The sequence below is a fragment of the Glycine max genome, chromosome 20, assembly GCF_000004515.6.
Source record: "Glycine max cultivar Williams 82 chromosome 20, Glycine_max_v4.0, whole genome shotgun sequence".
Taxonomy (NCBI): Eukaryota; Viridiplantae; Streptophyta; class Magnoliopsida; order Fabales; family Fabaceae; genus Glycine; species Glycine max.
The window spans coordinates 4,259,476-4,275,654 of NC_038256.2; the positions used below are offsets into that span (position 1 = coordinate 4,259,476).

Sequence of the window (16,179 nt, forward strand, 5' to 3'; positions counted from 1 at the left end):
GAACTTGTCCCATTACCAGAAGATGTGAAACCCATTGGTTGCAAATGGATATTTAAGATCAAGCGGGATTCCAAAGGTAATGTGGAGAGGTATAAGGCTTGTCTTGTGGCGAAGGGCTATACCCAAAAGGAAGGGATTAACTTTAAAGAAACTTTCTCTCCATTTTCATCGAATGACTCTTTTAGGACAATCATGGCTCTTGCTGCACGTTATGATTTGGATCTTCATCAAATGGATGTTAAGACGGAATTTCTCAATGACAACATTGATGAGACAATTTATATGATGCTTTGTGTTAGGAGACCCAAAGAATATGATTTACAAACTGACAAAATCCATCTATGGGCTAAAATAGGCATCTCGTCAATGGTACCGCAAATTTCATCAAGTAATTCTCTCATTATGTTTCGAGATGAATCTTGTTGATGATTGTGTTTATCACAAATTCAGTGGGAGCAAGTACATTTTCCCGGTCTAATATGTTGATGACATATAGCTTGCCACTAATGATATAGGCATGTTGCACAAAACCAAGAGATTTCTATCAAGAAACTTCAAAATGAAAGATCTTAGTGACGCCTCCTTTGCATTAGGAATTCAGATACACCGAGATGGATCTCGGGGTATTCTAGGATTATCATAAAGGAGTTATATCGAACAGGTACTGAAAAGGTTTGGCATGCAGGAATGTAAATCTGGGGATACGCCAGTTGCTAAAGGAGACAACTTCAGTCTCAAACAGTGCCTAAAAGAAAATTTGGAAATTCAAGAAATGCAGAAGATTCTCTATGCATCAGCTGTAGGGAGTTTGATGTATGCCCAAGTATGCACACGTCCGGATATAGAATACATAGTTGAGGTATTAGGCAGATATTTAAGCAATCTAGGAATGGATCATTGAAAAGCCGTCAAAAGAGTTATGAGGTATTTGAAGAGAACAAAGTATTATATGCTCACATACAAGAGGTCAAATCAGTTGGAGATCATTGGGTATTCTGACTCAGATTTTGTAGGATGCCTAGATAGTTTCAGATCCACTTTAGGTTACATTTTCATGTTAGCTGGTGGTGTGGTTTCTTGGCACAGTGCCAAGCAAACCCTTACTACTTCATCCACTATGGCGGAAGAATTTGTGGCATGCTATGAGGCATCAAATCATGGAATATGGCTGAGAAATTTTGTCACAGGGCTGCAAATTGTGGAAGGAATTAAAATACCACTTAAGTTATATTGTGACAATAAATCAACTGTATTGTATTATAACAACAATAGGAGCTCAACCAAGTCGAAGCATATTGACATCAAGTTCCTAGTTGTTAAGGAAAGGATACATAATGGACAAATTTTCATAAAACACTTAGGGAAAAACTCCATGATAGCAGATCCTCTTTCTAAGGGACTTCCACCCAAGGTCTTTCATGAGCATGTTACTCACATGGGTGTTTTACAGTTCGGGGAATCTTTGGTTTAATGGGAGTTAGTCACTTTTATGTATTTTATGTTCTATGTTAGATTTTATGTATGTATACATTGACTTTTGAATATATTTGGTTATATATATATATATATATATATATATATATATATATATATATATATATGTTTTATTATTCAGTTATCACACTTTGTATATTAAGGTTATTAAATGATCCCATTGAGGTAAAGTAGAACCAGTTGAAAATAGACGAGTACAAGCCACCTTCACGTAATTTTCATGCTACACATTTCATGATGAGTCTAGTCATTTGATTCTGTCAACATTAGTGATCATTGATGGGTTTAGTTGTGATTGATACAATGAAAACTGCTTTGGTTCTATGTGCGGATGTAATCAATGGACAAGATTTTTGGAATATGCTCAAGGCATGTAATGGCAAATTTTGAGCTAATAAAGTCTAACACATTCATAAGGATTGTAAGGATATATATTACACAATTGAATGAGTTAGGGCCATTATTTTATTAGTCAAAATATTAAAGTTGTCTAATCAATATAAAATTATGGCTAAGGGCATACATGTCATGAAAGGCGAATTGTGTAGATACCATTAGTGATATTATAATTTGATGAGGGGCCAAATTATAATTATCAAATTTGGGATAACTGATGGAAGTTACCCATACAAGAGGTTATGGTTCCATTTGTAGAGAGAAGTGATAGAACATACGGTTTTGGCTTTCTTTTTCTCTTTATCCCCATCAGAAGAGAAATTTCAGAGAAGAAAATAAAGCTCTCTGCATTTGGAAGATCATAAAACTAATCTTGATCCTCATCAACCTTTCATCATTCCATTATGGCTAATCCAGGTACGCTTTTGCATTTAGTTTTCATCATGATTTTGAGTATGGGAATTATTCGTCTTTATGCAATAATTTCTCTCTACATGGATAGAAAGCATATGGTTAGGATTTATGATTGTCTGTTAGAATCAAATTAGGTTGATTGATTGAATCCCTTACAAATGTCTAACAAGCTTACTATAATGTGTTTGTGCAAAGTCAAAAGTGGAGAGGTCAAATTTTAAGAAAACAGAGAATTGGAATTTGTTCTTGTTTGCTGTGAAATTTGACAGCAAAATAGTTGTCTTGCATCAGCTTGTATATGCAAGTCCAAAAGTATTAGGCTTTGATATTTGATGGATTTTTAGCTCTAGAATCCCCCTTTTTAATCTCACCTGTCTCATAATTTTTTGGTTTATATAGAATATTTTCTGAATATTTCCACCAAGCGGGTTGCAGAACATTTTTATGCAGACCTGTTTTGGCATTAATACTGTTTTGGCTTAGGTAAGGTAGGAGTGGCTCAAGCTAATGAAGAGAGATATGTCCTTGACTAAAAATTATGAAAATTTTATAAGTTCAAAGTTGGACTGTTCTGTTTTATGAGTCTTGTAGCAGCAGCCTAGGGGAGGTTTGCAAAGTACTCTTTTGGCTATAGAATATTTGTTTATTAGTTTTTGCTGTTTCATAATTTTTAACCTCCTATAGAATATTTGGTGATTAAAATTGCATCCTGTGTTGAGAAGAAAAAGGGTACTTAACTTATGCATTGTTGTGTTCTAATTTTTCTTAGAAAATATTATTTGGGTCTTTTGTGAGTTTTCTAAAGAGCAAGGATACAAACAATGGAATTGAGCAAGCGTTGGTTTCTGAATTGAGTGCCTTGGATGAACATCTTAAGGCCCATGTATATAAAACAATCTTTTTATTTGTTAATTCATAACCTATTTGTAATGATTAAATTGTCGATGCTAATATGCTAGAGGCATGGTCATGGTCCAAAATTGTACCATCTTGTGGTAGCATTGAGTCACTTCAAGAATTGGAATATTCCAGAAAGTCTGAGACATGTGCATAACTACACTAAGGTATGCAATTGTTTTCTGCAATGCATGTATTCTTTTGAAACTTTTTAGTTCTGTCTTTTGTATTGCCATTGAACTGTGACATTGATTGGTATTTAGTGATGAGAAAATTATGTGATCAAACTTGTGATGCCAATATGCATAAAGTTTCTTCAAAATGACTAAAGTATCTATTATTTAATATATATATATATATATATATATATATATATATATATATATATATATATATATATATATATATTAATTATGATTGAAGTGAACCTTTTCTCCCTATTTATCATATCTGTTCTTTTGGTTTCTTCTTTAGATATCTAGTAAATGGCATATGCGAGGTACGATATATATGTATAGAGTATAGACACATGTGCATATACTTAGCTGGTTAATTTTCTCGAATAAACACAGCAATGGAAGCTCTCACAAAGACTGTTGGTGTGTTTCCAAAGGAACAGGTAATTGTAGATAAAGAACATGCTAAAGGCTCCTATTCCTTAGGCCCCTATTTGTTCTCAAAATTGTTGGTTGAGATCCCCATTGGAGCATCATTTCCATTAATGTTTGGTGATGTTTTGTATGCAATGACACGTCTTCATCCTACTTTGCAAAGGTGTTGTAGTTTGAATCAAATTGCAATTTTCTTTCATAATTTACTTTTTGGGAAAGTAGCATATTGAAAATTTTTTGTAATTCTTTATATGACGAAGACTGAGAAATGTGCATGATTTTCTAAACATCCTTCACAATCCATTATTTCCATTGTTTCATTTCTGAGAATTATTTATATTGGTCAGTCCCAAAGGTTGTAGGGGTATGCATGCATAGGTGGTGACCAACACTACTAAAAAAAACTACATTCTACGACAATAAAACAATAATGGTTCCTAAAAACCGTCTTAGAATGTGTGTACAATGGCAATTTTGTAATATGATCAACTTCGATGACAACGGTTTTATAAAGACTATCTTAGAAGGTTGCATTCAAGGATGGTTAATTATATAATCATGGTCGAATGTTTTAACCCTATTTGTATCCCTATGCCTATCTCTCTCTCACACACACTGAAATTTCTTTGTTTCTCTTTTTCCTACAATAATGGCATGGGCCACAGCAACGAGGACCATGTCATTGTCATACCGCTAGAGCTTGTGTCGGCCTTCAGCATCTCGTCAGAGCCCTAATGCACCCTCATTGATGTCAACCATGCCTCGCACAACATGCTTTCCACAATCTGTGGCAACGGGAGCACGCACCAAGCCTTTTCCTCCAACAACAACAACCACGACTATGGCAACGATGGAGACAATGACAACGAGGAGGACGAAAACAATGCCAATCGCGACGGCTCCGAGACAGATTCCTGAAAGCAGTGGAAGATCAACCTGTGAGAATGTCATGAGCCATCTCCAGATTTAAGTTGGAAGAAGATCGAAGAGGAGAGCGATTTACTGTTCAAACTTCAATTTCTTGCTTTTGTTCTTAATTTGTGCACCTTGATTCTCTTAATTTCTTATATGAGTTTGGTTTTGCTAAACTAGAGTTTTGAAAGGGAATTATATTTCACAAAGAAATCTTTTGATTTTCTCTTTCTTTAACTTTATTTGTTGGCCTTGATTTTGAAGGGAGGGAGAACTATGTGTTGTGTGTAGAACGATCATGTGTGTGTTGCTGTCAGAAATGATTGGAAGATGGTTGTCACTGCATTGTGGGTTGAACACAATGATGATATTGGCATGCCTATTGATGTTGCTTTGGTTAGTTTGTTCTTTCTTCTTCCAATTTCCCATCAAATTTATTCAGCCATTACAATGTAATAAATTTTAACAACCATCAAAGCCTTCCCCCCACCAAGTGGATCAATTATACAAATCAAACCATGTCATTATGTTCACTCATGGACTAAATGCTCAACGAGTCCATTTAGATTCAAGTCCTTTGAGATAAATATCTTTTTAATCAAAGTTCATTGGATTTCACTCGTCAAAGTATTTAAAAATGGCCAAACTCCACTTATAAAATCCTGGATGCACCATTGGCATCTGTCGGGTGCAACTTGACATTGATTTTGTGTAAGTTAACATATGTTAACTACTAAGTCAGAAAAAAAATAAAAATAAGTTGTAGTTGTTGGTGTTGGTGTTTTTGTGATGTCAGTTTTAGTAAGGGCCAAAGGTATTACTTATAGTAACTTGTTTATTGCACCAAACATTTGCTCAGGCCTAGCTGGCACATTGCATCTAATGTCAATTCTGTTAAGAGGTTTTGATGGCACACAGTTAAATTTGATGCTTAACTTCTTTAATTAACCTTCTAGTTATGGTTCTTATGGAAATCTTTCCCATTTTTTTTCCAAATTGAATGTTGCATTAATTTCATTCTTTTCATATACACTGAAAATATTGAAGTAATTTCATTTATGTGATGTCTTCACTCCACCTACCTTATATATTTCAGAAGGCTTTTTTTGTTTCTCAATCTTATTCTTCAAAGTTGGATTTATGCATGATCTAAAACCTTTTCCCTAGTTTATATATTAAGTTACTAGTTCCCCATTTCTCTCACCTCTTTCTCATTGTAAATTAAACCAGTATCTAATGTTTTCTTCTGCTCATGTCAATAGGGATCTTTGGTCAAATCTCAAAACCCTGCCACTTTCCCTGACAGTGTATCACAGGCATCTAATTCTTCTGAAGTTGGATCGCAAGCTACCTTAAAAGATTTGAACTAGTATGTTATTTTGGCTATTAGAAGTTGCATGAGTAGGGTGAATCAAAAAATTGTGTAAAATTTTGTTTAATTTAGAAAGTTGTAGACTTTTAGTTTTTTTTTTTGTCCTAATATGTTCAACACGTACTGAACTATAAGATTTACATCTTAATTTTTATTTTCTACGTAGGATCTGGCCCTTTTGGAAATGATCCCTCTAAATTACAAAATAAAGATGTCAGAGCACACATTGGGATTCCTTCCTCACCTTCCATGCAAAACAAACCCATTGTCGCAATAAGGCCAACGACAAGTGGATCATCAGGAGAACAACCAGATGATGAGGAAGTGGAGGGAGAGATTAATAAGACTAAAAACATGACACCTGTTGATGCAAAACGAGTAAGGAGGTAACAATAGTCTCATAATTGACTGTGTTTAGCATAGAAAACATTAATTCTTCTGGTCAATAGAGCACCATAAACGCCACAATTGTTAACAAAGAATGCTTGAGCGACTACATCGAAGTAAGGGATGAGTTACTCATGCTTGGGGATTAGAATGAACATGTGTAGGGATTCCTAGAGGATCAACTTTTGGGTTATTTTGGGATGTTTTATGAAGTTCAATTATGTTTTCATATTGAGTGTGTTTGATGAACCAATTGGTATTCCGATGCGAATTTGTTGTAAAATTGATGTATTCCTGTGTTGGGTGTGTACCTTAGGGATTAGGATTATTTATAATTAGCATAAAAAAATTTTGGTAGTGATTTTGTTTATATTAGATATGTTGACATTTCAATCTTATTGATTTTTATTTTTTTTCTTTTATTTTTCTTTTAAATTTTTTTACACCGCACTATATACACGTACATATATTGACACTCTTATTTCACAAACTTTATATTTTAATTCACTTAAGTGATTTCTCATCATGAAATTCATATGTGCAAGAATTATTGGATAATTGAATTGACTAAAATCATTTGAGGAAATTAACTAAAGTTGTATTCACATTGTAATTAGGCATTGTTTTGATGTTGGTGACTAAGTTGAAATATGTTTAGAACATAGATATACATATTTTTCATATAAATCAATATAAGTATATATTCTTGTTTGTTATATATATATATATATATATATATATATATATATATATATATATATATATATATATATATATATATTAAGTTTATATTAAAATTATTTTAATATCTTACGTTAACGTATGTTTACGTTAATATATATGTTAATATAATATATTGTTTACATGTTTTACATGTTTTAATATAATTATGTTAATATTTTAAATGTTTACGTGAACGCTTTAATTAATTAATATATATATATATATATATATATATATATATATTATTTGGTATTACATATAATTGTACAGTAATATGTTATATATATTTGTTTATAAGTCTTGAAGTTAGAGGTGTTATGTTATTGTTATTATACATTTTTATCTAATTGTGAAATATATTTTGTAATTAGTTAAATTGTGAAATGTTAAATTGTAGACATGAGAGATATGGTAGTGAATGACTAAGTGATTAATATTTGTAGTGATATTACTTGTCTTCTGAGTTGTGAGTTATACAGTAATCCGACTACTATTTATCTAGAGAAAATTTTATGTGCAGTGTTAAAGGAAAAGTGTGGGGATTCCTAGTTAGGATCCTGAAAGGTTAAAATGTAGCACAACTTGTTAAATATGTTTGAAATATAAGTGTGAGGTCGTGGGTATTGTATAATTCATGAACAGAGCCTGCGTGTAAAAAAAATATTTTTTAGGGGTTGGACCTGAATCAGGAAGATGAGGTCCAAACGAATTCTTCGGAGTCTAGGTCTTGGATGTAAAGATACTTGGTTTGAAGTGCTCCTTTAAGCCTATGTTGATCCCATGTGGTTGGAGCATTCTTGCAAAACAAAGTAACCCTGACTGGTCACCTTATGATTTTACTTAGTGAGAGTAACCTGATATACCCATTGTGTGGTGTGTCTTGTTATGTACTCCTAAGTGCCCCAGTGTGGTTTTTCACTGAAAAATAGTATCACATTACATGTAGGCTTGAGTCTAGCTTATTTGTTGCATAACGCTTGTGTTTCAATTTCATTGAGTTAACAATTATGGTTTGACGTTATTTTCTAGAGTGTGTGAACTTGAATGGGTGTGAATAATGTGTGTGATTTTGTGAAGTGATTTTATTTATATAAATTCAGTTTTAAGTATTATATGTTTCACATGCTCTAATGTTTTATTATATACAAATGTGATAACTCACTCTCGGTGTGTGTTTGTGTTTGGGCTGATTGTCATTTTATTTCAGGTGAGCTTTCATATGATGAGTCTCATGCTAAAGATGGAGAGACTTAGTCTGTTATAGGAATATGCTCTGATAAGTGTGACATTGGGGCATAGGATTTTACTTTGCATGTTATAATCTACGTGAATGATATAATTGTGTTATTTTCTATTTTAGTTTTTTTTATTTATTCAGAATGGACGGCCTTGTTTTAAGTCAGGATAACTTTATTTTTTTTATTCGAACAATTTCTACTATGTTTTCACTAAGTGGATGTGAACCTCTTATCCTTTTGAATTGAATAAAATTAAATGTGTTTTAAAAAAAAATAATTTTGCATGGTTTTCTTTCCTTTTATTATTATGTGTTTAAAAACTTTTAAATAAATTTTATATTATTTTTATTTATTTATTTATATTTGTGAGGGTAGAGGGTGTCACATGACTTACACTAATATTTTCATAAATTATGCACAAACTCGAATGCAATTTCATCATTACTATTATGAAAGAATGGTTGCACAAGTATTATAATCTTTGTATTGGTTGAGCTAGCTAAATGAATCTGGATTTTATTGTTTCTTCCTAAACATAATCTTTCTATATTTTCCTTTATTAGAAGACATTCATTTTGTTCAGTTTGGTACAAATTTTTCCTTGTTTAATTTAAATCCTAACAAATTTTTTTTTAGGATGCTTTCTAATAGGGAGTCAGACAGATGCTCAAGAAGGAGAAAGCAGACTCATTTAACTGAGCTGGGGACACAGGTGTGCATATTTTCTTTTTCGATTATCATATTTTCTTTTTCTGTCTCCATATTCCATATTAATTCCCTCAAAGAATTGTATATTTTATGACCGAATATTCTATCTTAGGTCTCCCAATTACGAAGTGAAAATTCTTCGTTGTTAAAGCGATTCATTGATGTGAGCCCGAAATACAATAATGTTGCAATTGATAATAGAGTACTGAAAGTTGATGTTGAAACATTAAGAGTAAAGGTAAATTCTTGCTTTTAGTGTATACTATACTTTAAGTAAAACCTATTATATAGAAGACCTATTTGCTCTTCATAAGTAGTTCCCTAAGTTTGGAGAAATTATTAGATAGTCTTAGGCCACCACATATCTATAGTTCCAATCAATCTCTCTTAGTTCCAACCAATCTCTTTATAACAATGAATCTAGTTTTTTTAATTTACGAGAAAAAACTAATAACACTCAATTATTAGTTTTGAGAGTTCATATGGATATACATTATATAAATTGTAAAAAAATTCAGAATAGTGGTCGAGCTACTATAGCATTTTTGGAATTAGTCACTATGCACTGTTATTTGGGATTGATAACTAATGGCAGTAGTGAACTCGATTTTACAATTTTCTTAAAGAAAAAACAGATAAATTTTCTTTTAAAAGGTTCTTAATTGTAAGAGGTTTTCAATTTAGTCTCTATTTGTATAATATATTTCAATGTTGCTCTTGTTGTTTGTTGTCACTTTATACTGAGATTGGCATAGATTTACGAAGAAATTTAAGTTGAAACTGATTGTCACTGTAAAAAAAAATATAGTATTTCTGATCCCTACATTTTTTATTTGGCTAAGTACAATTTTTTTATCGTCAAATTATTAATCTTACTCATTGCAGGATTCTGTCAAAACTGCAAGCACAGAGATTTCTAGTGAAGTAATCATTGAGACATTTCATAATGATGATGAAGCATTGGCCGCTTCGAACGACAAGGTTGTGGTATGTAATTTATTTAGTGTGTTTTTATATGCCTATGGCTTAATGTGCTTTCTCATTCACGTTGTTTGAACAACTTCATTTGGTAGAAACAATACAAACCACAAGAATCAATGCATATTCTAATTATTTACTTCTTTGAATTAATTTATTTATGGTTCTAGAGATGCTTCGTGATATAGGCCAAACAAAATATTGTAAATCTTCACTGCTTATTTCGTTAGCTCTTAATTCTTTTTTACTTTGGTGGTTCACTTTGGTGTTCCCTCTAAAAAAAGGAGCAATGTACTTTTTTTTTTGAAATTGCAGTAGGCTTTATATCATATGCTACAATTAAATAGTAAAAGATAGAGGATTGGTCTTATTTTTTGAAATTGAAGACTTTATGCCAAATGTTACACATTGAGTAATAGAAGTTATGAACTTATAAAACTTGTTGGTTAAGGTTATAACGATTTTCCAAACTAACCAGTGTAAAGAATAATTCATTATTTTAATTTATTATTTTTTAAAAAAATACATTCTAAGATGGATCTCTGAAAAACCATTTTAGAAATTCTACATGGTTTCTAGGAAAATTATCTTATAATCCCTAATTTTTTTAAAGTTTTTTTTAAAACAAAAAGACATTCTAAGATGATTCTCTGAAAAATCATCTTAGAAAGTCTACTATCTAAGACGGTTTTTCAAAAAATTATCTTAGAAACATCCATTTTTCATTTTTTGTTTAAATAACAATTTCTAACGTGGTTTCAGGACAAAACTATCTAAGAAATTATATTTTCTAAGACAGTTTGAAAACCATCGTGAAAAGTATTGACTTTCCATGACTCCGGCTACAACGATGGTTAAAAACCGTCCTTAAATGTCATTTTTTAAATAGTTCAATAAATATTCTATAGATAAAAAAAATAACAAATATTTTCCCTTGAAAACTTTATTCCTATTAATTCTTCCCATCTCTTATAATTGACTTATTAGTTTGACATTCTAGATTTGGGAAATTGTTACTATGTAAAAACATATTTATCTTTTAATTTTATTAATAAGTTATGAATTAAAATTCTTTTTCATTTTTGAATGTATAGGTTGGTAACCAATATTCCTTGCAACTACATGGCAAAGTTCGGTATGTGCACAATTCTAATTTTCTATATATCTTTCTTGTATACCTTTTATATTTGATTAGCTATAAATTATAAAGCCTTCTTGTTATGTCTGATCAAAGTATATAAATCTCAAATTTCTTAAAATATATTACTTTCAATAAGTTATAAAACATCTTATGAATTGTATCAGTGTTTTAAATTTAGAATATAAATTAAAAAGTTATGAAGTATATTTCAAATTATAATAAAATATATTGTTTGTTTAAGTAGAAATGTAGAATATAAAAAAATATATATTAAATTGAAGACATATTTGAAATAATAAAAACTATACGAATAAATAATTCAACAAAATATATTGAATTTAAAATTTGAAATAAGCGAGCTAAAAGTTTTAATGGAGAGTATACAAAGAAAAGAAAGTGAACTTGATTTTTTTATATAAGGGTCTACTTTAAATTTATTTAAAAGTTTCGAAATGATAACAAACAAAAAGTGCCCAATTTATAGTTTGTCATTATATTTTAAGATATCATAACAAAATAAAAAGCAATTGAATAAGAAACTCTTTAAGAAATAAATTTAATTAGTTACAAATATTTAAATCGTTAATTTATTTTTATCAAATTATAATATAATTAAATTATTAATTTTGAATAGTTTGTATGGAAAAACCTTTTGTTGAGAGAGTTAATTTTGTATGAGTGTTTTTTCTCAAACAAAATAGGTTATAGGATATGTCTAAATGTGATTTATACTACTACAAAAATCACTTTCTAAGAAGGTTCTTTCAGAAAATCATCTTAGAAACTAATTTTCTAAGACGGTTATTCAAAAAACCGTCTTAGAAAGTCACTTTTTAAAATGATTTTTTTGCAAAATCATCTTCAAATCTTCAATTTTGTTTTTTACATTTTTAAAAGAAAAAAATACATTCCAAAATAGTTTTTATGAAAATCGGTGTAGAATATGAGATTCTAAGTCGATTCAAAAATCGTCATGAAAAGTGTTAACTTTTCACAACGATAGTTTCAAAGACGATTCAAAATTATCATGAAAAGGGTGTTATAACCGTCTATGAAAGCCTTTTATCTACTAGTGAGAACAACTTATTTGATTTTTCTTAAGCAAAAGGGTGTGCAAAGGTAATTAACAAGGTAGGGACAGACATCCCAACAACATTGGTGCTTTTGTCTCTACCTCAATTCTATCACACCACAAAATGATATATATATATATATTCATTTACTATTATATTTATAACATAGACAAATCAAATTATGTTTGGGTATTTAAATAAAATAAAGGGTAATTTAGATAACACAATAGAGAAGAAGGACTTTAACCTTGTTATGTTACTTTTGTGACATCTTAGATGAATCACACTAGAATGAGAAAGATCCAGAGGTTGTGCAGCTATAAGATTGTACAATTGAGCATGACTTAAAGAAAATATATATATTTCTTATGTCAATAAGATGCATCTATTTTTCAGTAGTCTATCACTTAAGAACTATACAGTTAAATGTGTTTGGCTTGAATTAGTTATGGGTTGAGTGACCTTCTGGGAAGTTTTCTCAAAATTTTGTGATGAGGACAAAACATGTTGAAAAGTCTTGTATTGGTTTGTGGGGATAGTCATTTCTCTTGAAAGTAGTCAAAGCAAATTGTCGAAGTCTCGAAAAGGACTACCTACCGAGGGTTCTGACTGGTAGAGGATTTTGAGCAACAGAGAGTTGACTAAAATGCCACCATGTGACAGTCACATAGATGACACATGGTGATCATGTGGATGACATGTGGCAACCATTTGTTGTCACTTCATAACCAGAAATGTCACGTAGGCACAACAGTTTGAATTAACAGAGAAAACTAATGATATAACTAATTTGTTGCACTTTTTTGTAAATTCGGGGACAATTTAATTATTCATCTTTGAGGAACTTAACTGTCAGCATCTGATAAATTCAAAGACGAAAATAGATATTTATCCTTATTTTAATTTAAAATTTTCTCTTATGATTTAATTTTCTCTATTTTATCCTCTAAACCAAACACAATATAAAAAACCATTTTTATATTAAAAATAACTTAATTACTATTTTAGTCCATCAATTTTGGGTTATTTTTTTTTCCTAAAATTCAAATTTTCTTTGATTAGTTCTTGAAATTTAAAAATTATTCTTTTTTTCTCTCCTATAACTGAACAGCCTAAGACCATGAAGTACTTGCATCTTATTTCCCTCTATAATTTCTTGCATGTACAAAATTCTCTCAAAGGTCCTAGTGAACAGCCCTAGGAAGGTTAATGGAAAGTGCATGGCTGAGGAGCAATCAATATACATTGATGGGAGATCCATTTCTTATAACGCATTGGTAGCTAATGTGTAATATCCTAAAATTTTAATTTTAAGAGGTAAATTTCGATAAGAATCTTAAATCCACAATTTTAAAATTTTGAATTTCATTCATATCTTTATTCTTTTAAGACTTTGTATTTTAAGAATTTTAGGTATTTTATATGATTCTCTTAAGTTATTTTATATTGAGAGTTTAATTCTTAATTTGTTTTATATTTCTCACTTAATTAAATTGTTAAAATTGACAAAGCACTAAAGGATAACAAAAAGTATATAAAAGAGAATCATATATAATTTTTGCATATTCAAAATTTTTAATTTGTGAATTTTCTTATCACTTTCTTGATTTGTTGTCATGTGGTTTTGCTTGTTATTATGCTAATTGGCATACCCTTGTTTTTTTTAGTTGCTTTAAATTAATCTTTTGTTAACAATTTTAAAAAAAAATTAAAGTTTCTTTTTCAAATTATCATTAAATTAAAGATTCATATTGGTTAAAAAAATCAACTGTATCAATACTCCCAAATTAACGGGGAGCAAGATAGAAATTCTCTATCATAAAAATCTAATCTAAATCTTATACATATAATATAATCCTAGGAGATAATAAAAGATAAAAAGTTTCTTACTTTCATAAAGGTAGGCTATGTCATCATATCATATCTCTTTAATCTCTATCATATATATCATCATATCTTAACAATTTCCATTCATTCTTTCAACATGTCTAAAATCGATAATATATTAATATGTTCAAAAATAGATATAGCAAATGCAATTTATAAGAAATATAAACTTGCCCTTTCTTCCTGCTAAGTAACTTTCTCCCTAAAAAGCTTGAGTCTTCTCATGATGGCACACACTCATGATGGTTCTAAGTCTTTGGAGACGCAACAAGATCACATCAACCAAGCATGCAGTTGCTTCATGCAACTCAGTTTCTGCAAGGAGATATTTACAATCAAGTGTAGGGATTCAATCAAGCAATCTAATTTGATTCTAACAGACAATCATCAATCCTAACCACATGCTTTCTATCCATGTAGAGAGAAATTACTGCATAAAGATGAATAAAGCCTCATTTTGTTCCCATACTCAAAATCATGATAAAAACTAAATGCGGAAGCGTACATGGATTAGTCATAATGGCGTGATGAAAGGTTGATGAGGATCAAGATTGGTTTTATCATCTTCCAAATGTAGAGACCTTTATTTTCTTCTCTGAATTTTCTCTTCTCATGAGGATAAAGAGAAAAAGGAATCAAAATTGTACGTCACTTCTCTCTACAAATGGGGACCATAATCTCTTGTATTGGTAACTGTCATTAGTTATCCCAATTTTGATAATTATAATTTGACCTCTCATCAAATTATAATATCACTAATGGTATCTACACAATTAGCCTTTCAAGACATATATGCCCTTAGCCATAATTTTATATTGATTAGACCACTTCAATGTTTTGGCTAATAAAATAATGTCTCTAACTCATTCAATTATATATATATATGTGTGTGTGTGTGTGTGTGTGTGTGTGTGTGTGTGTATGTATGTATGTATGTATGTATGACCCAAAATTGTTAACATCAAGAACCTGAAAAACAACGGCTTCGCCACTGCCAATGACTTTCTAAACTTGATCTAGGCGCTGAGTGAAATCCAAGACTTGAAGACGCTAGAATACGTGTTCAACAAGAACAACTCTTGCTTTTAGAAAGAAGTACCGAATTCATCGGCGGCGGACTTGGACCAGTTCCTAGGGTTTGTTTTATGGACAAGGGTTAGGAGGGTAAGAAGGCTTTGTATGATGATGATAGGTTTGGGAAGATGATTGTTTATTACACTGTTGTTGCAATGAAGAGAGATCATGCCCGTGTTGAAAATGATAAATCTCTTGTTAGGAGTCAGTTGCAGAAGCTTGAGAGGGATTCTATTCACCATCAAGGCTTTCTATCGGTCAATGTTAATTACTAATTTTTTTTCAATAGAAGGATTCGACCCAATACCTCTTCTTGTTTATTTTTTTTACTCTCAAGTTAACTTTATAATCTCATGTTTTAGCAATTAGTTAGTATGTCTTTGAAGAATATGCGTTTATTTGCATAATTAATTTTGAATTGATTTGCAATATTATTGGTTCGGGATAAATTTGATTTTTAGGTCGAGTGATATATATTTGGATTTTATTTGTTCTCAAAGCAAGTTTGTTATAAGAATTAGTATAATTTTTTAACCCACAGCAAAATTTACTTTTTATTATTTTTAAGTCAAATTAGGATTTTGAGGTAAATTCAATTTTACTTGGAGTGTTTGGTTGGAGGAGATTGAAGGAGAGAGGAAGGAAGACGAGAGATTTTTTTAAAACTTTTGTTTTATTATTTGGTTCATCTTTTAATAGGGGAGGGGAATGGAAAGGACTGAAATCTCTCTTTATCTAGTTTGCTACCTTCAATATTGGTGGATTTTGAGGGGACAAAAAGGAGATTTAAAACATGTCTATTGTAATAATAACTAAAATATCTTCACTTACATTTTAAAATTATATAAAATAAATAAATTACTTTTTAAAACCC

General features: G+C 30.6%; 1 protein-coding gene across 1 annotated transcript; it reads left to right on the forward strand.

Annotated features, from left to right (window-relative positions):
* The first annotated feature begins 6,345 nt into the window (after positions 1–6,345).
* Positions 6,346–10,907, forward strand: LOC106797589 (light-inducible protein CPRF2). The gene is made up of 5 exons (XM_014772413.1): positions 6,346–6,482; positions 9,081–9,156; positions 9,265–9,390; positions 10,038–10,139; positions 10,893–10,907. Exons 1-5 carry the CDS (start codon positions 6,346–6,348, stop codon positions 10,905–10,907), a joined length of 456 nt encoding a protein of 151 aa, XP_014627899.1.
* The last annotated feature ends 5,272 nt before the right edge of the window (positions 10,908–16,179 follow it).